General features: G+C 45.0%; 1 protein-coding gene across 5 annotated transcripts in view; it reads left to right on the forward strand.

Annotated features, from left to right (window-relative positions):
* The window catches only part of LOC129711330 (interleukin-6 receptor subunit beta-like), a 61,427-nt gene that overhangs the window by 6,218 nt on the left and 28,334 nt on the right, over positions 1 to 26,875 (forward strand). For 3 of the 5 annotated variants that reach the window (XM_055658910.1, XM_055658911.1, XM_055658912.1), the window contains 4 exons: positions 15,123 to 15,211; positions 17,412 to 17,726; positions 23,989 to 24,121; positions 26,277 to 26,458. In XM_055658910.1, the coding sequence (XP_055514885.1) occupies positions 15,139 to 15,211; positions 17,412 to 17,726; positions 23,989 to 24,121; positions 26,277 to 26,458 (703 nt within the window). In that variant the 5' untranslated portion in view covers positions 15,123 to 15,138. The remainder of the gene's footprint in view (positions 1 to 15,122; positions 15,212 to 17,411; positions 17,727 to 23,988; positions 24,122 to 26,276; positions 26,459 to 26,875) is intronic. The other 2 variants (XM_055658914.1, XM_055658915.1) reach the window with 1 other exon arrangement.

Genomic DNA, 26,875 nt, shown 5'->3' on the forward strand with positions numbered 1-26,875 from the left:
TGAAGATATGCTGGAGTATTCTGCACAACTGGCTGGCACACGCACGCCTTGAGTACCATTGGGCTGACGCCATCGGGACCCGTGGCTTTGCCTGGGCGGAGTCTGCTCAGCTCTTTTCTCACCTGCTCAGCCTTGATGGTCAACTGCGACAAAGACTAGATTTTGAGCCAATTTCTGTTAGCAAATGAAACGTGCACAGCGTACAATGACAATGGTGCCATAAGTGCAAGAGGGAGATGGCATATTGAGTGAATTACCACTGTAGTTTCACAGCCCATTCTCTAGGTTGGACTGGACAATTATTTAAAAAAAACACCACTTTAAAGCCTGTGCTAATTTTAAATGCACACCTAGTAAGAACAAGGGAACTATTTCTTCTCTGAAGTTAGAGGGTTGAAGGCTTTTTCAGTGCATTCAATTGCTATGCCATCCTGGTGTTGGCCTTTGTACCAATTAATGAACCAAAACCAGAACAATTTGTTTATTCTCCTGTCTTGTCACACAACATTTACCTTTGTAACATTTTGATGCATCAGGTCCCATCTGTTATAGTAGCTTGCAGATGTGAACAATTATTTATTGATAGTCTGAAGTGCATTTAGTTAAACTGAACCATGCAATGAACCTGTCATTCATCTCAATGTGCTGATTAATTAGCATTTATTTTATAAAATTGCACAAGTTCTGCTGCAGGCAGCAGTTTCGGAATGGCAGGAAGAGATGTGGCTGAACTGCAGGATTTCAGTCGCTGTGTCACCAACCCTGGATTTACTGAAGGGTCTCGGCCCGAAACATCACCTGTTCCTTTTCTCCAGAGATGCTGGCTGACCCGCTGAGTTACTCCAGCATTTTGTGCCTATTTATTAAGATTAGTCTGACTTGTAAAGTTAAACTGGACAAAGAACCTGTGTGGAACCTACCAGGACCTTGGGATTTGTAGCCAAGTAAAGTGTAGTTGCTCGGCATAATGTAAGAAGCTTTATTGTTAAGACTCCAGTTTCTTCTCACATCCCAATGTTGTGTGTATTTGCATATTAATGGGCCCTCTTTCTATCCTGCTCCCTCTTTCATAAGGTGTTTCTCACTCACTTTTTTGACTTCTCCATCTTGGGGGAAACAATTAGGCAATGGCATCCATCACCAGCCCACGGTCAGGGTGGCACAGCGGTAGAGTTGCTGCCTTACAGCACCAGACACTCTGATCCGATCCTGACACTTGGCTGCTGTCTGTACGTAGTTTGTAGCTTCTCCCTGTGACTGTGGCGTCTCCCCTGGGTGTTTCCGTTTCCTCCCGGGATTGTAGGTTAATTGGCTTCTGTAAACATTGTAAATTGTCCCTAGTGTGTAGGATAGTGCTAGTATACATGGATCGCTGTTCATAGACATAGGCATAGAAAATAGGTGCAGGAGGAGGCCATGTGGCCCTTTGAGCCAGCACCGCCATTCATTGTGATCATGGCTGATTGTCCCCAATCAATAACCCGTGCCTGTCTTCTCCCCATATCCCTTGATTCCACTAGCCCCTAGAGCTCTATCTAACTCTCTCTTAAATCCATCCAGTGATTTGGCCTCCACTGCCCTCTGTGGCAGGGAATTCCACAAATTCACAACTCTCTGGGTGAAAATGTTTTTTCTCACCTCAGTCTTAAATGACCTTCCCTTTATTCTAAGACTGTGGCCCTGGTTCTGGACTTGCCCAACATTGGGAACATTTTTCCTACATCTAGCTTGTCCAGTCCTTTTATAATTTTATATGTTTCTATAAGATTCCCCCTCATCCTTCTGTTCGGCGTGGACTTGGTAGGTCAAAGGGCCTCTTTCCACACTCTATCTCTAAACTGGGCTCCCATTGTCACCTTGATAAAACTCTTTCCTATCCATGCTTGTTCCAGAAGGACTCCAGTCCATTTTTCCAGTTCCTCCTGCTTCATCATATTTCTCTACTGATGACAGCAACTTCTGCAATAGTGCTCTGGATGTGTTTGCCTTGCATGTACTTATTTGAATTTGGAGAGCAGACTGAGCCAGTGGTACCTGTACGGCCTCTGGTGTTCCTCTGAATCTTGTCCTGGGATCAATGTGTCTGTATTTGACAACAGGAGAAGCGTGGGTGGCACGGTGACGCAGCGGTAGTTACTGCCTTGCAGCGCTTCCAGCGCCCGAGATGCGTGTTCGATCCTGTCTACGGGTGCTGTCTGTACGGAGTTTGTGCGTCCTCCTCGTGACCGCATGTGTTTTCTCAGATCTTCAGTTTCCTTCCACACTCCAAAGATGTACAGGTTAATTGGCTTGGAATAAGTGTAAAATTCTCCCTAATGCGTGTAGGATAATGTTAATGTGCGGGGATAACTGGTCGGTGCGGACTCAGTGGGCTGAAGGGCCTGTTTCCGCGCTGTATCTCTGAACCAAACTAAGGCCAGAATCTTTCCCCCTGTCCCTGTCTAAGTTGGTAAGACCTGTCAGCTCTGAAAGCTATTGATATAATTCATAAAGTGGAATAAAGCTTTTTTTCCTTTCCCACTTAAAATTTTTAAAGCAAAACTTAGGAGTGCACCTTCTTATCTTACAGCGGCAAATCACCAATCGGATGCACAAGGATTCTCATTCTACATCACATCCAGCTGATGCAGATCATAGGTGACTTTTCGGGTCCGAACCCTTCTTTAGGCTTGACCAGATCTGTCACCTATCCACAGAGATGATCCACATATCCATGTAGGAGAGAGGCATGGTGTCCAAGGCAGGAGATGGTTGGAAGATTGCAACAATCTGGCACCGCACATAAGGACTAGAGCGTGGTCTTTGAAAATGGTACCAAAGCATGGGACTCTTGCATGCTGCCTCAGTAGACTATTTCTGTACACTTGCTAATCGGGGGTATGCCATTACTCTACTGGACAACTTGTGAGATTAAAAAAAAATCACAGTTAGCACTTCACATGTGACAAAAAAAAGCACCATTGAACCATTATCCAGAGATGCTGCCTGGTCTGTTGAGTTACTCCAGCACTTTGTCCTTTTTTTTTGGTAAACCAGCACCTGCAGTTCCTTGTTTCTGGATGTTGAGGTCAATCATAGATGGGTTCCCTAGATTACTGTCGGTGAATATGTGCTTGTCAAGATTCCAATCGCATGGAGTCCAGTGATGTCTAATGCCGCAAAGTCATCCAAGTAAAATAGCCAGGATTAATGTAAGGTACAATTGCAGTTTCTTTAAGTGCTTATTAAAACATAGTATTTGCTCTAAAACAGAAATGGTCACTGCATCTGAAATATCTGAGGTCATCCGTTTTCGACCTTAGATATGGGTTACCACAAATATATACATTATGGCCTCTGTTAATTAGATTAATAATGGCTTTTGTGGTTTATTGGTTCAAACATCCTTTTTGTTGCAGGTTTTTGTTTATGACTCTTCACTACTATTTTCAGTAATTGGTTGTTTACTCTGTCTTTAGAGCACTGCTTGTTCATGCTCCCATAGTGATAATCTGCTGTTCTTCAGCAAGAGCCTCTGGAGCTTTGGCATTAATTATACTTTGACATTCCCAATTACGCTTCAATTCTCCACAAATGTTTTCCAACAACATTGGGAGTCAGAATAGGGCAGATGACGGGTCACTTAACATCTCATGTGTGTACATTTACTCTATCAAAATCGTACAGCACAGAAGCAGGCCCTTCAGTCCAACTTGTCCATGCTGGCCAAGATGCCCCTCCTGAGCTACTCCCATTTCCTTACATTTTTGCTCGTGTCCTTAAATCCTTCTAACCCATGTACCCGTCCAAATGTCTTTTCAAATGTTGTTATGCCTACCAGCCCCTTCCCCCCCCCCCCCCCCCACACAATGTTGCGAAGACGAGATCTGACCCAATTCGTCATTTATCTATTTCCTCCACAGATGCTGCCTGACCCACCGAGTTACTCCAACACTATGTTTTGCTCAAAATTGAATTTTATTTCTTAAAGAGTACTGCAGTGCAAAATTTTAATTGTGTAGTCCTAATTCATACTCCAGCAATAATATGTGGTACAAAATAGCTGCTTTGGCTATTTATCCTGAAGTAACAGAACTTTTGGAGCCATTGTATATTCTAGAGCTTGAAACCAACAGCAATAGTTCAGAGCGCTGGTAACCATTACAACACTGCACTTAAGAGTTATGCATCAACTCTTATTGTAGCCCAGTTCCAGACTTCCCACCCTTAGCTCAATCTGCACTTCGCGCTGCCTCGGAAAAGCAGCTAACATAATCGAAAGCTTATCTCCCAATGCCAAGAGACAATACCAGGACTAACCTGGGTCCCAGTATATCATTAGGAAATCCACTGAATATGGCACGGTTTAAATATTATAACTGGAAACATCACAATAGACAATAGGTGCAGGAGTAAGCCATTTGGCCCTTCGAGCCAGCACCGCCATTCAATGTGATCATGGCTGATCATCCCCAGTCAGTACCCCGTTCCTGCCTTCTCCCCATATCCCCTGACACCTCTATCTTTAAGAGCCCTATCTAGTTCTCTTTTGAAAGTATTCAGAGGCAGAGAATTCTACAGACACCACTCTCTGTGAAAAAGCGTTTCTTTGTCTCAGTTCTAAATGGCTTACCCCTTATTCTTAAACTGTGGCCCCTGGTTCTGGACTACCCCAACATTGGGAACATGTTTCCTGCCTCTAGCGTGTCCAAGCCCTTAATAATCTTATGTTTCAATAAGATATCCTCTCATCCTTCTAAATTCCAAGCCCAGCCGCTCCATTCTCTCAGCCTATGACAGTCCCGCCATCCCGGGAATTAACCTTGTAAACCTACGCTGCATTCCCTCAATAGCAAGAATGTCCTTCCTCAAATTAGGGGACCAAAACTGCACACAATACTGCAGGTGAGGTCTCACTAGGGCCCTCACAACTGCAGAAGGACCACTTTGCTCCTATACTCAACTCCTCTTGTCATGAAGGCCAACATGCCATTCGCTTTCTTCACTGCCTGCTGTACCTGCATGCTTACTTTTGTTGACTGATGAACGAGGACCCCAGATCCCCTTGTATTTCCCCTTTTCCCAACTTGAAACCGTTTAGATAATAATCTGCCTTCCTGTTTTTGCTACCAAAGTGGATAACCTCACATTTATCCACATTAAACTGCATCTGCCATGCATCTGCCCACTCCCCCGACCTGTCCAAGTCACCCTGCTTTCTCATAGCATCCTCCTCACAGTTCACACTGCCACCCAGCTTTGTGTCACCTGCAAATTTGCTAATGTTACTTTGAATCCCTTCATCTAAATCATTGATGTATATTGTAAATAACTGCGGTCCCAGCACCGAGCCTTGTGGTACACCACTAGGCACTCTTTGCCATTCTGAAAGGGACCCGTTAATCCCTACTCTTTGTTTCCTGTCTGCCAACCAATTTTCTATCCATGTCAGCACTCTACCCCCAATACCATGTGCCCTAATTTTGCCCACTAATCTCCTATGTGGGACCTTATCAAATGCTTTCTGAAAATCCAGGTACACTACATCCACTGGCTCCCCCTTGTCCAAACAAATCACCCTTCCATTGACCCCATCTACACTTCATGCTGCCTCGGCATGGCCACCAGCATAATCAAGGACATGTCTCACCCCAGACACCTCTCTTTGATTAAGCAAGAGATACAGATGTTTATCCTATCATTAACCAGAGAGTAGTCCTGAGCTACCATCTACTTCATTGGAGACCCTCTGACCATTATTAATCAGAGGCTACTGGACTTTATCTTGCACTAAATGTTATTTCTTTAATCCTGTCTCTGTGCACTGTGGATGGCTTGATTGTAATGTTCCACTGACTACAGCATGCAACTAAAAAGCTTTTCACTGTATCTCTGCACACATGATAATTAACTAAACGGTGATTCCTTTCCCTTGCTCCTGTCTGGCAGAAGATGCAGAAGGATTTGGCACACAGTGTATGTCGTGCCTTGAAATTGCATCACCTTCTATATCCATCTTTAGTCTTGCTGATCAGTGACTAGCACAAGAGGCAGAGACTAACAACATTTGCCCTCCCCTGTGCAGCCCCTTCAAGAGCTTTCAATAATAAAAATGCGCACATGCTATTTTCTAGGCCAGCTGGGGGCATTAATCATAGCTAGTAATATGATCATTCAAATGGCTAAAACTTTGATTATTTTCCAAGAAAGGAACAATTGTTAATATGGATTTGCTTCAATGACAAATATTGCAGGTGACAGCATAAACGAAACTGAGCATGAATGAGATGGCAAACAATGTTATTTGTCCTATTTATAAGGGAAGTAAATAGCTAATGTCCTATGAGGTTTCCTAGCATCAACAATTGAGGTAGTTCATAGATGACTTGGATCTAATGTCTGACGACACAAGTCCAGTGGAGGTAGGAACATAAAGTTGGAAATGATGACTAAAAAGTACATAATCAAAACTTGCAGATGTATTGCAAAGGAATTGCGTGCAAAGTTATATTTTTTAGACCAACTACTAAATAATTTAAAGAATCAAATCTAGATTCGCAATAGACAATAGACAGTCTGAAAACATTTAGGGGTCCATGTGCAAAAGTTGCATCGATGTGGTAAATACAAAGATTAGAGTCTAACCGAACATTAGCCCTTAATAACAGAAGGACCCATGATAGAATGTTGTTGTTTTAACTATTGATTGAAACGGACCCTTCAGCCCATCGACCCCGGCCGACCATCGATCACCCGTTTGCACTGGTTCTACGTTATCCCACTTTTACATCCACCCAATCCCATAGACAATTGAGCGGCCAATTAACCAACAAACAAGCACATCTTTGGAATGCGGGAGGAAACCAGATCACCCAGGGGAAACGTGCGCAGTCACAGGGAGAACGGCCAAACTCCGCACAGACAGCACCCAAGGTCAGGATCTAACACGGGTCTCTGGCTCTGAGGCAGCAGCTTTACCAGCTGTGCCACTGTGCTGCTCCTTGGTTACACCACACCTCTTAACAACTGTGTACTGTATAAGACTTTTAAAATGTATTTGTTTATGTGAAGTGGGTGACACTGAGGAAAGCCAACATTTAATGCTCAGCCCTAATTGCCCACAATGGCAGTGGAAAGCGTTCTTTAACCACAATAGTCTATTGAAGTGAAACTGTTCTCAATTCTGCTAGGTCGACGTTCAGGATTTTGAACCAGCGAAGGGCCTGTCCCACTTACACAACCTTTTCGGCCACTGCCAGCACCCGTCATAAGTCGCCGAAAATTTTCAACATGTTGAAAATCCAGCGGCGACCAGAAAGATGTTCGACTCTTTGGGTGTCTAGGAGACCTTTCACCATCATACAGGCAACGTCTGGCAACCTCTCATGACCATACAGGTGACACCCGCGATATAGAAACATAGAAATTAGGTGCAGGAGTAGGCCATTCGGCCCTTCGAGCCTGCACCGCTATTCAATATGATCATGGCTGATCATCCAACTCAGTATCCCGTACCTGCCTTCTCTCCATATCCTCTGATCCCCTTAGCCACAAGGGCCACATCTAACTCCCTCTTAAATATAGCCAATGAACTGGCCTCGACTACCCTCTGCGGCAGAGAGTTCCAGAGATTCACCACTCTCTGTGTGAAAAAAGTTCTTCTCATCTCGGTTTTAAAGGATTTCCCCCTTATCCTTAAACTGTGACCCCTTGTCCTGGACTTCCCCAACATCAGGAGCAATCTTCCTGCATCTAGCCTGTCCAACCCCTTAAGAATTTTGTAAGTTTCTATAAGATCCCCTCTCAATCTCCTAAATTCTAGAGAGTATAAACCAAGTCTATCCAGTCTTTCTTCATAAGACAGTCCTGACATCCCAGGAATCAGTCTGGTGAACCTTCTCTGCACTCCCTCTATGGCAAGAATGTCCTTCCTCAGATTTGGAGACCAAAACTGTACGCAATACTGCAGGTGTGGTCTCACCAAGACCCTGTAGAACTGCAGTAGAACCTCCCTGCTCCTATACTCAAATCCTTTTGCTATGAAAGCTAACATACCATTCGCTTTCTTCACTGCCTGCTGCACCTGCATGCCTACTTTCAATGACTGGTGTACCATGACACCCAGGTCCCGCTGCATCTCCCCTTTTCCTAGTCGGCCACCATTTAGATAATAGTCTGCTTTCCCGTTTTTGCCACCAAAATGGATACTCTCACATTTATCCACATTATACTGCATCTGCCAAACATTTGCCCACTCACCCAGCCTATCCAAGTAACCTTGAAGTCTCCTAGCATCCTCCTCACAGATAACACTGCCCCCCAGCTTAGTGTCATCCGCAAACTTGGAGATATTGCCTTCAATTCCCTCATCCAGATCATTAATATATATTGTAAATAGCTGGGGTCCCAGCACTGAGCCTTGCGGTACCCCATTAGTCACTGCCTGCCATTGTGAAAAGGACCCGTTTACTCCTACTCTTTGCTTCCTGTTTGCCAGCCAGTTCTCTATCCACATCAATACTGAACCCCCAATGCCATGTGCTTTACGTTTGTATACTAATCTCTTATGTGGGACCTGGTTGAAAGCCTTCTGGAAGTCCAGATACACTACATCCACTGTTCTCCCCTATCCACGCTACTAGTTACATCCTTGAAAAATTCTATAAGATTCGTCAGACATGATTTACCTTTCGCAAATCCATGCTGACTTTGTCCAATGATTTCACCACTTTCCAAATGTGCTGCTATCCAATCTTTAATAACTGATATGTCACCAAGGGTGGTCTGTATGGTCGTGAGAGGGCTCCTAGACACCCAAAGAGTCATAGCGTCTTTCTGGTTGCCGCTGAATTTTCAACATGTTGAAAATTTTCGGCGACCTATGACGGGTGCCGGCAGTCGTCGGGAAAGTTGCGTAAGTGGGACAGGCCCTTGAGGATAAATGGAAGCAAGGGCACTGTATGACGTAGGATTTGTGGCTTGCTGTATTCCTTCATCCTTGCTACCTTTGCTCTTCTAGTTGAGGGTCACAGGTTTGGGATATGCTGTCAATGTTGATGTGGAGAGCATTGTGAAGATGTTGCGAACTGCACACATACATGCGTCCTGTTTTGGGTAGGTATAAGTTTAAACACACGTACAGTGTCTGCAGTTTGCACCACCTGAACAATGCTCTCCACATCAACTCACCAAGGCTGCTTAGACACCACATCCCAAACCAGTTGACCTCCAACAAGAAGGACAAGAACGGCAGCATGAAGGTGGTAAGAGTAATTTGAAGGCAGCACCAGCACCTTCATATCTGTCCGAAAGGATCTGTATGCTTGAGGTGCACGTGGTTCTTAGGGGCTGGAAGTTTGGGCAATGCATCAGAGTCATTGCTTGCGTGGGGAAGGCAGAGTGGCCTAAGCAGAGTGTTGGCAGATGCTGAGACTTGGTTTGGGCAGCTTTGGCCAGTAGCACACTTGGGTTGGTCTGCTTTAATGATGTACAGTCCTTCGAAGTACCACTAAAGGCTGCATCTGCATAATGTGGAGGCCCAGCAGATGCTTCTGAAAAGTGGTGTCTTGGACATGCATTTTATGCTGTGGATGCCACTAGTAGTTGGGGTCCTCCGTCACTCTGTAAGGGCAAGGCAGATTTTATCTTGGTCCACCTTCCTGCCTGATCCCATCAAGTCTTCAGAAATGCATCAATTAAAATGGATTGAACACACTGAAATTTCTGGGACCTGTCCAGGTCTTTTTTTAATATGTTGCAACCTGCCGCAACTACTTCCTCTGGCAGGTACTTCCATATTTCCATCACCCTCCGTCTGCAAAGGTTGTCCCTCAGGTTCTCATTAAATCTTCCCCTTAGGGGGGAAAAAAGACCTGGGTGTATTCACCTTTTCTATTTCCCACATTATTTTGTACATCTTTATAAGATTATCCCTCTTCTGCCTGCACTCCAAGGAATAAAGGCCCAGCTGCCCAAACTCTCCCTGTAGCTCAGGCCCTCAAGTCCTGGCAACATCCTCGAAGACCTTCTGTGTACTCTTTCCTACTTGACGATCCTAACGGTATCTTTCCTATAGCGGGTGTGGTGGGGGTGACTAAAACTATACACAATACTCCAAGTGTGGTCTTCTCAGTGCCATTGTTGAGTTTTGTGTTCAGCTCTGGGCACCATGTTATAGAAAAGCTGTCATGCTGGAAAGGTAACAGAGAATATTTACTAGGATGGTGCCGGGACTCGAGGGCATGAGCCAGGGCTAGAGGGTCTATGCTATAGAGAGGTTGAGTAAGCTGGGACTATTCCTTGGAACTCAAGAGGATGAGGGGTGATCTTATTGAGGTTACTAAAATCATGAGAGGAATAGATCGGGTAGATACACAGTCTCTTGCCCAGAGTAGGACCAGAGGACATAGGTTTAAGGTGAAGGGAAAAAGATTTAATAGGAATCCGAGGGGTAACTTTTTCACGCAGAGGGTGGTGGATGTATGGAACATGTTGCCAGAAGAGGTAGTTGAGGCAGGGGCTATCCCAACATTTAAGTAACATTTAGACAGGTGCATGGATAGGACAGGTTTGGAGGGATATAGACCAAATGGGGGAAGGTGGGATTAGTGTAGCTGGGACATGTTGGCCGGTGTGGGCAAGTTGGGCTGTGGGGCCTGTGTCCACATTGTATCACTCTATGTCTCTATGACTATTTTGAGCAGATTCATTATCAAGAGGGTTCATTGATGAGGTCAGGTTTCTTCCGTGGGCCGGTTGTGAATGAAGCTGAAACTCCACAGAAACTTTTTATAAACTAATGTAAACCAGTGAACAACTTGGTTTAATGAGTAGTGTGGGTATTTTTCACTTCCAAAGAACATCCTCTGCGTCTTGCAAACTGTAGGTGCAGCATACATCAAAGTTAAAATAATAAGGTATTTCCTTAGTGACTTTAATGCGCTGAATCATTTGGAAATTATGTTTTTCAATTAAAAAGGAATGCAAGATCTCAATGATACATTAAATTCTGGAAAGGAATGATAGGATAATTGATGTACAGGGATGTTAAGTGGAATTCTGATGAGAATCTAACATTCATCTGTAGCATGGTGTATATTTTAGCTTGCATACAGACACGTGGTTGGAGTTGGCGGACACTGATTATCCCTGCCATAGGACATCGCGCACAAGTTACTTAGGTCAGTGTCCAGGGCCCAATTGGCTTCCGCCTCTTCATTCATGGCCTTCCTTCAAACACGAGATTTGAAGAGGGATGTTTGATGATAAATTAAAAATGTTTGCTGTTGATTAAAAATGATCAATTCTGTTCCTGACTCCGCAACAGATGAAATGTAGACACAAAGAACTGCAGATGCTGCTTCATACCAAAGATACACGCAAGGTTCTGGAGTAACTCAGCAAGGCAGGCAGCATGTCTTGGAAAAGAAGGTGACATTTCTGGTGGGAACCAGTTAAAGGTCCCGATTCTAAACGTCTCTCATCTGTTTTCTCCCGAGATGCTGCCTGACCTGTTGGGTTACTCCAGAACTTTGTATCTATCCTCAGCTGATGAAGCAGCCAGAACTAAAGAAGACTGGGCCAGGGACCGACAAGTTTGAAAAGTAACTCAGGCCATTGAACTATCGAAGGATGACATTCTCCAACGTGAGAGACGAGTTAGCCATGACCAAACCACAGTGCTGGTGCATCTCAGGTCAGGCAGTATCCCTGGTGGAAATCGACAGGCAATGTTTTGGGTCCCGACCCAAAATATCATTGGTCCATTATCCCGTCGAGTTCCTCCAGCACTTTGTTTTGCTCAAGATACCAGCATCTGCAGTTCATTGTCTCCAATTAACCGTGACATTCAGTGGAATTACCATCTCCAAGTTCCCCACCATTGAAGTCTTGGGATGGTAACCATTGACCAGAAACACACCTGGATCAGCTACTGGAGGCTACCTGAACAGGGACAACCCTGGCGATCTTGCCGCAGGTTATTGATCTCCTGACGCCTCAAAGCCTTTCCACCATCTACAAAAGACGTCAGGAGTGTGAAGGTACACTCCCCACTTGTCTGAATGTAGCTCCAATACCTCCAGAATCGTGACATGCTCTCAGATAAACAACCTGCCGGATTTGCACCCCTTAACCACACCAAATATTAATTGTCCCTGCTTGCCTTTGCGGCGTCAGTTTGTCCCACTAATCAATGTACACCCCGCAGTTACCAGTTAAGCCTATCGCAAAAGTGCCTCAGAAACCCATTGATCCTCCCTTCAAAAAAGACTGGGCCAACAAGTATTTAGTTTAGTTTGGAGACACAGTGTGGAAACAGGCCCTTCGCCGACCAGCAATCCCTGCACACTTACACTATCCTACACACTGTGAGGACAATTTACAATTCTGCCAAGCCAATTACCAGTAATCTACGAACCGGTATCTCTTTGGAGTGTGGGAGGAAGCCGGAGATCCCGGAGAAAATCCATGCAGGTCGTGGGGAGAACATACAAATTGCATACAGGTCGGGATCGACCCAGGGTCTCTGGCGCTGTGCCACCATGCCACGTGCATGAGAACAAGTTGCAATCTAAACTTGATTTGGCAAAGTATTGTTCTCTGTTCTTGGTTACTCTGCATAAATCATGGATCTCCCTATAGTCATAGCCATACAGCGCAGAAAGAGGCCCTTCATCCCAACTTGCCCATGCCGACCACAATGCCCCATCTCCATAAGTCCCACTGACTAGTGTTTGGCCCATATCCTTCTAAACATTTCCTATGCATGTCCTTGTCCAAATGTCTTTGAATGTTATGATCATTCCTGTCTCAACTACCTCCTCTGGCAGCTCATTCCATACACCCACCAACCTTTGTGTGGAAAAAATTACCCCTTGCGTTCCTATTAAATCTTTCCCTCGACATAAATCTATGTCCTCTGGTTCTTGATTCCTCTTCTTTGGATATATAATTTCCCTAATGTTGTTATACACCTTATCCTCCTGCACTCCAAGGAATAAAGTCCCAGACTGCTCAACCTCTCATAAGGGATAGGAGTAGAATTAGGCCATTCGGCCCATCAATTCTACTATGCCATTCAATTATGGCTGATCTATTGCTCTATCCTAACCCCATTCTCCTACCTTCTCCCCACAAACTCTGACACCTGTACTAATCAAAAATCTGCCTTAAAAATATCTTGGCCTCTACAGCCTTCTGTAGCAAAGAATTCCACAGATTTACCACCCTCTGACTAAAGAAATTTCTCCTCATCTCCTTCCTAAAAGAACGTCCTTTAATTCTAAAGCTATGACCTCTAGTCCTAGACGCTCCAACTTGTGGAAACATCCTCTCCACATCCACTCTATCCAAGCCTTTCACTTCTCTATGTTTCAATGAGATCCCCCCTCATTCTTTAAACTCCAGCGAGTACAGGCCCAATGCCGACAAACGCTTATCATAGGTTAACCTAGTCATTCCTGGGATAATTTTTGTAAACCTTCTCTGGATCCTCTCCTGAGCCAGCACATCCTTCCTCAGATATGGTGCTCAGAATTGCTCACAGTACTCCAAATGCGGCCTTACCAGCGCCTTATAGACCTCAGCATTACATCCCTGTTTTTGTATACAAACCCTCTCAAAATAAATGCTAGCATTGAGTTTGCTTTCTTTACTACTGATGCAACTTGCAGATTAACTTTTTGGGAATCCTGCTCCAGGACTCCCAAGTCCCTTTGCACCTCTGATTTCTGGATTCTCTCCCCATTTAGAAAATAGTCTTCGCCTTTATTCCTATATTATCGTGGGAGAATCTTCAACAGCAGGAGTGCAGTGACTCAAGATGGCAGCAATCCACTACCTTCTTCAGGACATTTATAGATGGGCTATAAATGTTGTCCACGCCAGTGAAGCTCGAAGCCTGAACGTTGATGTAGGTGCTGCTGTTTGGCTCTTTGCACAACTGGAGAATGCAAAGCATGGTCTCGGGGTAAGGGTTGCACCTTTTAGGATTAAGGAGATATATTGGTGTGTTGCTGCCCTTCTGAAATGTAAATCGTTGAGCAATATTACTAGATCATCTATACTATTACTGAAAACTCTTGACCACTTCCGGTCTGCGTTGTAATTAAATTTGCGCAAAAACGATCCCCCCCCCCCCATAGCGCTACTCGCCATTCTCCTCTGCTGCAAGTCAAATAAGTTTTGTTCTGATCGGTGAAATAGTACAAAAGTTATGAAGGTTTAAAAATCGTAAAACCCTCCCCCTTCCGGAACCCGCTGTCAATAAAGCGGCGAGGAGAATAAAAAGCTGAAGGGGCGCAGTGTGTTGAGCAGCTCGCGGGGAGTCAGCAAGACCAGCCGGAAGCTGCTGAGTTGAACCGGAAGCCTCTGAGTGAAACCAGAGTGGGACCGGGATCAGCTGCGTGAGGCCGAAAGCTGAAGGTGCGGGGTGAGCAGAGTGTGAGCCCCCCCCCCCCCCCCCTCCCCCTCCCCCCTTTCCTCACACCCACCGTTTCCTACACCCTCCCTTTCCCCACAACCCCTCCCCTGAGTTGTGGAATGTTGCTATGGGGCAACAGGTTGCATTGGGAGAACAGGTGAGTGGTGGAATATTGCGCTGGGATCAGGCCTCCCATGTGACTGGGACCCAACGGGTCCCACTTAGTCTAGTTGGACGTAAAAGGGAACATTTAGAATGTTCCCTCAATTTCAGGGAAATTGGAGTGTGGATGGGAAAAGGCCTTTCTGACTGAATCAAGAACTGTATATTTATAACAACTTTCAGATGAATCTTGAAAGATGGCGGCAAAACATGGCGACTTGTATATTGTCTCAGTTTATTATTCCTCCACACTTGTACGTAATTAACATTGTGCTTATGTATGGTAATACTTTTACTGAAATGTAAGCAAAAAAGGAATGTTACTGTATCTCGGCACATGTGACAATAAAGTACCATTAAATCATTGAATGGATAGTTGAGGTATTGTATCAGTTTGATATTGAACGACAGAAGGCTTGAAAAGCCAAAAGCATATGCCTGCTCCTGAATATTGCCCGTTCTCTCAATATTTTGTATCGTTAGTGGGATCATCTTTGAAATATTTCACAAAGCTACTTTAGACATTGTTTGCATTGTCATGTTAATATTGCTGTTCCAGGTTTTGTTGAACTCTAATGACCATGACAGCCAAGATAACCTTCCCGGAACTGGAGGTTTGGTTTCTGCTGGTTCTCATGATTGGTGCAGGTAAGTCCTTGAAGTTTTAAAGTGGGGCGGCATCGTGACATAGCGGTAGAATCGCTGCCTACAGCGTTAGTGACCCGGGTTCATTCTTAAATACAGGTGCTGTCTGTACAGAGTTTGTACGTTCTCCCTGTGATGGCGTGGATATTCTCCGGGTGCTCTGGTTTCCTCCCACACTCTAAAGATGTACAGGGTTTGTAGGTTTATTGGCTATTGTAAAATTATAAATTGTGCCACATGTTGGATAATGTTAGTGTACAGGGTGATTGCTGGGTTGGCATGGATTCAGTGGGCTGAAGGGCCTGTTTCTGCGCTATATCTCTAAAGTCTCCAAGGTCCAAACTGATTATTTCTTAAGGTAGTTGTTTCTGGAGCCTTGCTATGTAGAAATGGCCTTCCTGCCTGCTTCATTGCTTACAGGCTGGGAAAAGGGTGCAAGAAAAAGAACATAATTTATCTGAATCTTTGGAAGAATATTATGTGATATTCAAAACTGCACAATTGTGGCAATATCTGACAACACTGATTGAATGCGCAATTGGAGTTAGCACTCTATCGAGCTGGCATAAAGCCCTAATGTTCGAGGTTTCCAGCACTGTCTGGCAGAAATCAGCTGCCATGTGTCTTAATCTTTTTCAACAGGTTTCTTGCCTCATAACAGGTCTGCTTGCTGGCAGGTGCCTGGTGGGCAGGAAGACAGCAGGTACCAGTTGCCAGTTAAGTCTCACGTGGGGACTCGCACATTGTGGGATCCGGAGGAGGAGGGGGGGGGGGGGGGGGGGGGGGGGGGGGCGGTGCGGTTGTAGAGTGTGAAAAACAGGCCTTTCAACACACCAAGTTCACACCAACCAGTGGTCGCCCGTACACTAGTTCTATCCTACACTCTAGCGACAATTTACAGAAGGCATTTCAACTACAAACCTGTAGGTCTGTGGAGTCATAGAGTCTTACAGCGTGGAAATAGGCCCTTTGGCCCAACTTGCTCACACTGGCCAGCATGTCCCATCTACACTAGTCCCACCCACCCGCATTTGACTCGTATCCTGTCCTAAACTTATCGATAGTACCTGCCTCTGGGAAGAAGGAGTGGGCGCACCTGGAGAAAGCCCACGTAGTCACAGTGAGAATGTACAAACTCTGTACAGATAAGCATCCGTAGGCAGGATCGCGCATGGGTCTCTGCCGCTGTAAGACAGCAACTCTACCGCTGTGCTGCCCTTGGGCATTGTAGAGGAGAGCAGGGGAGAGTAGTGCTCATAATAGGACACCATCTATGCTGGAGTGAGCATGTTGACTGAGTGAAATCCGCTCACACTGGACCTAACGAGGTGCAATCAATATCCATCTACTTCCCAGCCCTTGCACCTTGCAACTCCGTCTACTTGCTGGGATTCCCATTTGTAGAAACACTTAGAAACAAAAATGGATTAGAATTAAGAATTATTTCTAGATTTTTGTAACTAGCTTTCCCCTGAGGAGGAAACGGGTTGCCTTTCAAGAATCCAGATCATGTAATGGTCTTATGTACCAACACCAGAACAATGAATTTCTTGCTGTAGCTTAAAAGGGTTGCAAACATAATAGTACACAGATAATGTATAATAATCAAAAATACAATAAGCTAATAGCCATAATACCAGGTCACCACAATAGTGAAAATAGTGCAAACCAAAGTCCCTAATGCAACCAAAGACATTGTTCATAGAAGATTAGTTAGTTTGGGGGTTAGTGTTCTAGAGACCGATGGTCCCTGAGGAAAAAGTTGCTCTTGAACCTGGTGGCACAGCTGTGCCTCACTGCACCAGAGATCTGGGTTTGATCCTGACTTTGGATGCTGTTTGTGTGGAATTTGCATGTTCTTCTCCCAGTGACTTTGTATATTTCCTCTTCATGCTATATCCTAAAAACGCGCACATTTTTTGGTTAATTGGTCACTAAAATTTCCCCTAATCAGCAAGGGTGGATGTGAGAATGGTTTAACACAGAAATAGTATGGATGGATGATTTGGTCAGTTGTCGTGTACCTGCTGTGCCGAAGGACTTGTATCCATGCTGTATCTTTCAATGAGTTCAATCAATCGAGCTGTGGCAAGTTAGAATTTCATTGTTCCATTGCCGGTACCAATGACACTCTGGACTCTTGTCTCTTGACGTTTGGATAGACCTGCATGGATCACTGACACTGTGTTGCCTTAATCTTCAGACGCTGCCCACATGATGTCGAAAAACTGCAGTCACATTGCATTGAATTCCTCCGTTATCCTCCTTGGTAATCCTTTGAGAGCTACTTTACTGCCAAGAAGCGGAGCTTGCACTGTCGACTACAAGGACAACCCAATTGACGTGGTCTGGCAACTGGACAAGGATGAGATTTTGAGAAGCCGGTACAGTGCATTGAATGACCAGGTGCTGACAGTCACCATACCCAGTTTCAATCAACTCAAAGGGAACCTGACTTGCTCTGTCCTTCACAACGGATCGCTGCAGCTGCTTCAATGGGTTGAGGTCAGAGCTGGATGTAAGTTCAGAGGAGGAGTGAATAGGGTTTAGTTTAGAGAAACAGCGTGGAAAGATGCCCTCCGGTCTACCAAGTTCACACCGACCAGCGATCCCTGCACAATAACACAGGGTGGCACACATTAGGGAAGATTTACAATTTTATCAAAACAATTAGCATAAAAGCCTGTATGTCTTTGGAGTGTGGGAGGAAACCGGAGCAGCCGGAGAAAACCCACGGGGAGAACGTACAAGTTCTGTACAGACAGCACCCGTAGTCAGGATCGAACCTGGGTCTCTGGCACTGTAAGGCAGCAACTCTACCGCTGTCCACCAAGCCGCTCTAATATATATGTAATTAATGGAAGTCAAAGTGCTTGCTTGGCTGCATTGGATGGGCTCTGTTCCCTCTAGTTTCATAGCAGTGGGTGCCATTATGGTGGGTGTCACTATCATGGGCGTTGGCCTGACCTACCATCTACCTCGCTGGAGACCCTTGGACTATCTTTACTAGACCTTATCCTGCACTAAGCATTATTCCCTTTATCCTGTAACTGTGCACTGCGGACAGCTTGATTGTAACCATACGTTATCTTTCCGCTGATTGAATAGCATGCAACAAAAAAGCTTGGTACATGTGACAATAAACTAAACTAAACTATCACGTGTGTCACATCAATCCCATTTTCCATACTTTTATGAATATTCATTTTCGCATTGCCTTAATGGGCAAAATTTGTTAACAGTAAAATACTCATTTAGTATGAAGGAATATTGTGAGTTGCTGCCTGCTCCACTCAATGGCGGGGAGACGGTCAGCTTAAAATCAGTTGCAGATGTAATGGGATTCTTGGCTTCTCATTAGATGCCCAAGACTCATCTGCTATCAATCTTTCAAAGTATGCCTGTACTTGCACGAGCAACAACCACCAACTGTGTAAAGCCCAGCAATTGTTCTGTTGGGAGCTGCCCTGCCTTTGGGTTGAAAGGTTGTGGATTGAAGTCCACTTCCAAAGACCAGCACAATATCCATGATGTTGTCTCTGCTTTCCAAGGCCATGCTGGACTAACTACCTCTTTGATGTCCCTCAAACTATCCTTGGCTAGACCTTTCTGGCTTTACCTTGCACTAAACGTTATTCCCTTATCATGTATCTATACACTGTAAATGGATTGATTGTAATCATGTATTGTCTTTCTGCTGACTGGATAGCACACAACAAAAAGCTTTTCACTGTACCTCGGTACACATGACAATAAACTAAACTGAAGTGACTATTGGAGCACAGATCATTGGATATATTCAAGATGGAGGGAGAAAATACTGAAAGATAGAGTATTATGGGGAACAATTACAGTAGAAGAATTGAGATGAACGTAGATCAGCCATGATCATATTGGATACCCAAGGCAGCAAGAAATTGCAGAGTTGTGAAGACAGCCCAGACTATCACGCAGACGAGCCTCCCGCTCCCATTCACTCCTTTGACACATCACCCTGCCTCAGGAATGCAGCCAACGTTGGTCCTCTCTTCTCCGCTCTTGCGTCAGGCAGAAGATACAAAAGCTTGAAGGCATGAACCACCAGACTCAAGGCATGTAACAAGAATTGTCTGGAGCGGATAGCCAAGGTGGGGAAGAAGCTGGAGCTGTGGAGGCAACGCTCCCTCGCTATAATGGGGAAAAAAATTGGTCATCAGGTGTGAGGTGCTTTCGGGGCTGCTGTACTAGGCGCAAGTGTGGCCTGTCCCTCCCTCCTACGCCAAAGGGATCACCCGGGCCGTCTTCCAGTTCATCTGGGGGACAAGGATAGACCGGGTGCGACGGGCCACAATGCACAAGTCAGCAGACAACGGGGGTAAAAGCGTGCCCAACGTCGCCCTCACCCTGATGGCCACCTTTGTGTGTGGCTGCATCAGGCGGAGCGTAGAGCCAAGGCACGTGGGCACCAAGTGTCACTACCCGATGAGGTTTCTTCCTGTCCCCGGTGTTGAGAAGGATGGGCCTTGCGCAGATGCCACGCAATATGCCAGTCAGCTGGACATTGCCGCACTATCTGTCGTTTGTGGAAAGGTTCTTCCGGACCAACACCTTTGACCACAAGTCCATCGTGCAGTGGTCAGCATGGAACGTCCTGCAGGCACTGCAGGGAAATGACTCGATGGATCCGGTGGCGTGGTTCCCAGAGCAGACTGCCCAGCTTGTCTGGCAAAATGCCTCATCGCCAGAACTCACCAACAAGCACCAAGACCTGGCTTGGCTGGCAGTGAGGGGAGCCCTCCCAGTCAGATCTTTCCTGCACCGTCGAAACCTCACTACCAGCGCACGCTGCCCCCGGGACGGCTGCTATGGAGAGGAGACGGTTGCCCACCTCTTTGCAGAGTGTGGATTCGCAAAGAGAGTCTGGAGAGGTCTGCAAGGGTCCCTGGAACGATTTATTCCGAACAGCTCCGTCACAGAGGACTCTGTGATTTACGGACTGTTCCCAGGGACGTATTCAGAGACTGACATCGAGTGCTGCTGGAGGGTCATCAACTCGGTGAAAGACGCTCTTTGGTCTGCCCGAGCGTTGCTCACCACCCAGCGGAGCGAGATGTCCGTCGGGGAATGTTGCCGACTGGCCCGCTGCAGACTGCAGGAGTACGTGCTGAGGGGCCCACTGAAGCTCAGTGCAACCAACGCCAATGCTCGGTGGGGGAGGACCACAGTCTAGGGCCCTTCCGCTGCTGGACATGGGGGGGCAGGGTGTGGTGGAGACGCCCCTCAAAATAAGGGAAGGTATTCCACGCCAGTGGGCCACGTGTGGCAAGGGTGGGGGATAAATTTGTGAAATTTGAGCAATGTATGTAGACTGTATTGAATAATTTGTGTAGCCTCCGAAAAATGTTGGATGAATTTTTTGCACGGTTCATGTATTGTATATATTACCAGAATAAAGTCTATTTTGAAATTTAAAAAAAAGATCAGCTTCTCCCTGCTGTTATCAGCCTCTTGAGCGGGCATCTCATATGTATGCCCGGGCTATATTCCCGATTTTTCCAATCTACCTCTTTGCAGCCCTTTCACTGCTTTCTCAGTAGCTGTAACACTATACGCACTTCATTAATGTTCTCTTTTGCACTCCTTCCTATACTCATTTATCGTATGAGTCCCCTGGTTAGCACGCAAAACAAAGTATTTCAGTGTATCTCTGTACACATGACAATAATAAAGGCGCATCAATACCAGTTCCCCATTGTGTATGAGTTTATACTTGAGGTTAAATTGATTTCTCAAATCACACTTTATGTTTGTTTTGTTGGGAGATGATTACAAGCAGAGAGAGCAGTTAATATCGCTCAGTTGGAATGTGAGTGGCTGAGTCAGCCCCAGACGCATAATGCTCGCAAATGGACCGTCGGTTCTCTCAGCAGAACTGTGCCGTGCTGACGTTGAAGTTTTTGGGCTTCATTTATTTTATAATATAGTACGAAGAAATTACTTAAGATAGACACAAAGTGCTGGAGTGACTCAGTGGGTCAGGCTCAGTTCTTTTCAAAATGGGAAGTTGACATTTTGGGTCGGGACTCTTATAGTTTTGATACGATATGATACAATACGATATGATAGAACTTTCTATCCCAGGAGGGAAATTGACCTGCCAGCAATCATAAAAACACAAAATACACAAAACACAAGCATGAAATTAAAGTGACAAGTGGAAAGGCTTGGGGTGTGTGCAAAGATTGGGGTGGGAGTTTTTGGAGGTCAGATCAGAGGAAACAATATGTTTATTTATGTGCAGAAGAATCTCACTACTTACTCCATTCATGCAGCAAGATCATGAGTTTGCCACCATAAAGGTGTTTGGAAATGAAAGGTATTACTGCCCCCTACTGGAGTGCTGGAACTTGACAGCACTAACGTTTGTTTTTTTATTTGTGGCCTAATATATTTTATGCCTAGTCAATGAGGTAAAGTTTGACTGATGTCCTAACCACTATACAGTCTGAAATTGGACCATTAACTGTGCAGCTTGTCGGGATTTGCTTAGACCAGTATTTCAAAATAATTCCTTGGTTGGAGAAAGTACTTTTTAGACATTGTGGAGAATTGTGATATTACGTTTGTATTTTTTAGCCGAGTGATACATTCATTGTCATCCTGATGACATTTACTTTAAAAAAAAATTCCCAAGAGAAATATATTACCATTGAGCATTCTAATAAATTGTGCCGGGGAAATTGGGTTTGGGTTTATTTTTATCCCAGGCACAGTTAAAAGCTTTGAGTGCTGCTGTTACCATGAAGTCTTGACATCCTCTTCAATGTTCTTCTTCTCATCACTTCCCTTCAGCTCTGCTAAAGGCACTGACATTTCATCTTGTATGGAGTTATCTAATGACTCTAATTTAGTAAGCAAAAAAGATTACTGGAGACTTTCGAGAGCATGGAAGATGCCCATGTTACTGTGAGGACTGGAGATTTTTTTTTCGAGAACTCTATAGAGGTTGAGTAGGCTGGGGCTCTATTCCTTGGAGCTCAGTAGGATGAGGGGTGATCTTATAGAGGTGTATAAAATCATGAGAGGAATGGATCTGGTACTTTGCATGGAGTCCCTTGCAGGTGAATCAAGGACCAGAGGATATGTATGAATGAATGAATACTTTATTGTCACATGTGAAGGAGAAAAAGATTTAATAGGAATCTGAGGGGTAGCGTTTTCACACAAAGGGTGGTGGGTGTATGGAACAAGATGCCAGAGGAGGTAGTTGAGGCAGGGACTATCCCAACATTTAAGAAACAGTTAAACAGGTACATGGATAGGACAGGTTTGGAGGCATATAGGCTAAACGTGGGCAGGTGGGACTAGTATAGCTGGGACATGTTGGTCGATGTGGGCAAGTTAGGCCAAAAGGCCCGTTTCCATGCTGTATCACTCTATGACTCTAACACTGACTGATTAAGGCCTTGCGCACCTGAGATTGCCACGTGGAAGAGTCTACTGGTGAATAAATAGACGTCGGACTGTGAGTGTGTGGCAGTGGGAAAAGCAACAGTTTCTTGAGGTAACTCCAACTCCTATCCAGTATTCTGGATCATGGAGACATTGACTAGTGACTCAATAATTCAATGGTAAATTATAGTCACATTTACCAACGTACAGTGAAATTCATTGTTGTACACAGTTCAGGACTAGTATCACACACTGTACCTAAGCGCTTAGATACACATCTTAGATAAACATCTCAGATATGTCTCATCTCACATCTCAGTCATGTTTGATAATGTCAGGAGATATGGAGCAGCTGGAATTGAGGTATGAATCAACTATGATCTGGTTAATTAGTGGGGTTGGCTGGAAAGACCTATCCTATATCCTACAGGATGACGGGGTACAGAAGTTGAAAAAGTACACCTACAGATTCAGGAATGGTTTCTTCCACAACTAGAGACCAGTCCTGAGATGCAATTACCACATTGGAGACCTTCGGATCATCTTTAATCGGACTTTACTGGACTTTATCTTGTATTAATGTCATTCCCTTTATCATGTATCTGTGGATGGCTCAATTGTCATCATGTGCTGTATAATCTTTCTGCAGACTGGTTAGCATGCAATGCAAGGTTTTTCACTGTACCTCAGTACAGAACTTCTTCTTTCGTGTGGCGTGCACAGCCTAAAGTTGTATCACAACTTGTTCTATTTGATCTTCCGTTTGCTCAGTACAGATGATGATAAACTAAACTTGGTTAAGGGCTTCTCCTGTCCTTGGTACTCTGAATCAGCTGTGAGACTCGAAACAAAGGCAGCTGGAAATATGCTCTTGGGGCGGCACGGTGGCGCAGGAGTAGAGTTGCTGCCCGACAGAGCCAGAGACCTGGGTTCGATCCTGACTAACGGTGTTGTCTGTACCGAGTTTACAAATTCTCCCTGTGAAGCAAGTGTTTACACCGGGTGCTCCGGTTTCCTCCCACGCTCCAAAGACGTACAGGTTTGTAGTTTAATTGGCTTTGGTAAAAATTGTAAATTGGCCCGAGTGTGTAGAATAGTGCTGGGATCTGGGATCGCTGGTCGGTACGGACTTGGTGCGCCGAAGGGTGCTGTATCTCTAAACTAAACTAAACTAAACTAAACTTGCTTTGATATCCCATCTTGTGAGGAGCAGCCGCCTCCATACTGCACGGTTGAGTAAAGGTTGCTACAAGCATTTTCAAGGATTAGAATGCACAACATGCTATTTGCAACCCGTGTGTGATCTAGGTTATTGTCCCATGAACTATAATGATTCCTTTTCTCTTCAGATCCTCCAATGAAACCACACCTTTTACTCTGCAAATCGTACTGGACCTCATTTGCAATACAAAGCATTGTTTGTAATTGGGATCCAGGATCTGAGACTCATTTGGAGACTAATTACACATTACATGTATCGGAGTGAGTAATATGGTTCAATGTTTAACTTTGATCCAACTTTGTGCTGCTGTTAAGTCAGTAAATGAGCATGACCTTGTCTATAAGAATAACATTGAGCTCAATTTGATGTCACCTTGCGGAGGTTAATTCATTAAACAGTTGGTTTTAAAATACATATTGGATTCAATACGGAGCGGGCGATGCCTCACCTGGATCACCATTTGAAGCTCTGGATTGTTGGGCCTGCGGCAGGGATGGGGTTTGGGGCCGGAGGAAGGCAGGTGAGTGGACTGAGGCCGAGGCGATGTCTGGTGGAGCGGTGGTGGGTGGTCAGGGGGGAGGGGGGTTTGAGGACTGTAGTGTGGGTGGGGAAGAGCTGGGGTCACATGGTTTGAGGGGAATGGGGAAGACCCGGTGGAACAGCCACTGAGATTACCAGGGTTGGGGGCCTAGCACTAGGACCCAGCACAGTCAAACCCAGGGGAGTGGGAATCTGCAGCGTGGAAACTTCAGGCCCGGTGCTGAGTCCAGGCTGCAGGTAAGGCGGTGGCTGCGCGCTGCTGGAGGGCGGTGGAGTGGCCAGGGTCAGCGGTCTGTAAGAGTAGGAGGTCCCGGTGGGCGGATGGTCGGTGAGGCAGTGAGGTGAGAAGGCCCCGCTAGATCTCGAAGCCCTAAGCTTAAGCTTGTCTAGTTTATACGTAAATCCGGCCCTGTTCTCGTCGTTCATACTTTTTAATACAATTTTAACTAAATGGAAAACTAGATTGATTTAAAATTGCCTTTATAAATGACAACATTTGTTGAGATACCCTTTTAAATTAATGTAAAACACAAAGTAACTCAGCGGGTCAGACAGGATCTGTGGAGAAAATGAATAGACGACCTTTTGGGTCGGGAACGTTTTTTTGGTCTGGAGTCTGAAGAAGGGTCCTGATCTGAAATGGCAGAGAGTCTGAACATGGGTCCCAACCCAAGACGTTGCCTATCCAATCCTTCCACAGATGATAGACACAAAAAGCCAGAGTAACTCAGTGGGTCAGACAGCATCTCTGGAGAAAAGGAATTGGTGACGTTTTGGGACACTAGTTCATCGGAGATGTCCTCTTTCTTTAGGGAACAGGGGCTCCCCTCTTCAATTATAGATGAGGTTCTCACTAGGGTCTCTTTGATATCCCACAGCACTTGCTCCACCTCCCTCCATTCATAACAAGGACAGAGTCCCCCTTGTCCTCGCCTTCCACCCCATTAGCCCTCGCATACAGCACATAATCCTCTGACATTTTCCCCACCTCCAACCAAATACCACGACTAGCCACATCTTCCCATCTCCACCCCTTTCCGCAGAGACCGTTCCCCCGTAACTCCCAGTTCTCCCACCAGTCTTACTGTCTCTGACTACATATTATCTCTGTACCACCCACTCCCCTGACATCAGGCCGCAGAGGAGTCTCGACCCGAAATGTCACCCATTCCTTCTCTCCAGAGATGCTGCCTGTCCAGCTGAGCTACTCCAGCATTTTGTGTCTATCTGCTGAGTTACTCTGTGTTTTACTCAAGGGGTCCCGACCCCAAATACAGTCTGTCGATTCCCTCTATGGAGGCTGCCTGACCTGCTGAGTTTCTCCAGCACTTACCAGTACCATGAGTATTTTTACTCATATTTTTACTAATTTCTAATCTGCAGATCCCTGTGTGTTACTGCAAAATCGATTCTTTATTCATTATCACAGGGTGAATATGCTGTGTTTAAATTAGTTACTGAGTTTCTAATATTACCATTATGGCTAATTTAAAAAAAAATGAATACAAGCAATGGATAGGATAGGTTTAGAGGGATATGGGCCAAGTGCAGGCAGGTTTAACTAGTGTAGATGGAACATGTTGGTCGGTCTGGGCAAGTTGGGCTGAAGGGCCTGATTCCACACTGTATGACTCTATGACAAGCATTTTGAAATGCCCAGAAAGGATCATGAGTGATTCTATTCTACATGAATTGAAGTAGGGAAGTTATTGAGGGTCATAAACCATGTTATGTACATTGCCTAACCTCTGATGTACGCAAGTATCTCTCCTTGTGGTGTTGCTGATGTATCTTAGTTTTGTGTTTGTGCGCTTTGTCTACATCTTAAACAGAGTTAACTTTAAACTAAAGTGTTATATTTGTTGACCAATACAGAACCATTGGGAAATGCGCTACCAGATATTTAACACCAAAGAATTGCACTACAAGTGGAGCCAATAATTCATGCATGGTCCTTGTCTCAAACTTGGTTTCGTACCATGACATCTGGGTTACGGCTGAGAACGACCTTGGCACCGAAATGTCCAACCACAAATGCCTTGATGGCATGTTGATAGGTAATAAGGAATCTTTCATCACATGTTTAAAGATGAGCTTTATAATAACAGTCCTATGCTGCTCGATTTTATTCGCTTTTCTTGATTTCATCTAGATTTACTAGATTTTATTAGCTCTAGTTCTTAGCACTAGACAGGTATTTTGATTGATAAACACAAAATCATGATTAACTCAGCGGGACAGGCAGCATCTCTGGATAAAAGGAATGGGTGACGTTCCTTCTATCCAGAGATGCTGCCTGTCCCGCTGAGTTACTCCAGCACTTTGTGCCTATCTTCGGTGTAAACCAGCATTTGCAGTTCCTTCCTACATATTTTGATTGATGTTGCATTAAATGCTAACACGGAAACAAATAAAGTGATATATTGGGTTGTGCGTTGTACAAAGAGGAAAGCTGATTAGCTCTTTGAAAAAGT

Source organism: Leucoraja erinacea, chromosome 29, assembly GCF_028641065.1.
Source record: "Leucoraja erinacea ecotype New England chromosome 29, Leri_hhj_1, whole genome shotgun sequence".
NCBI classification, from domain to species: domain Eukaryota; kingdom Metazoa; phylum Chordata; class Chondrichthyes; order Rajiformes; family Rajidae; genus Leucoraja; species Leucoraja erinaceus.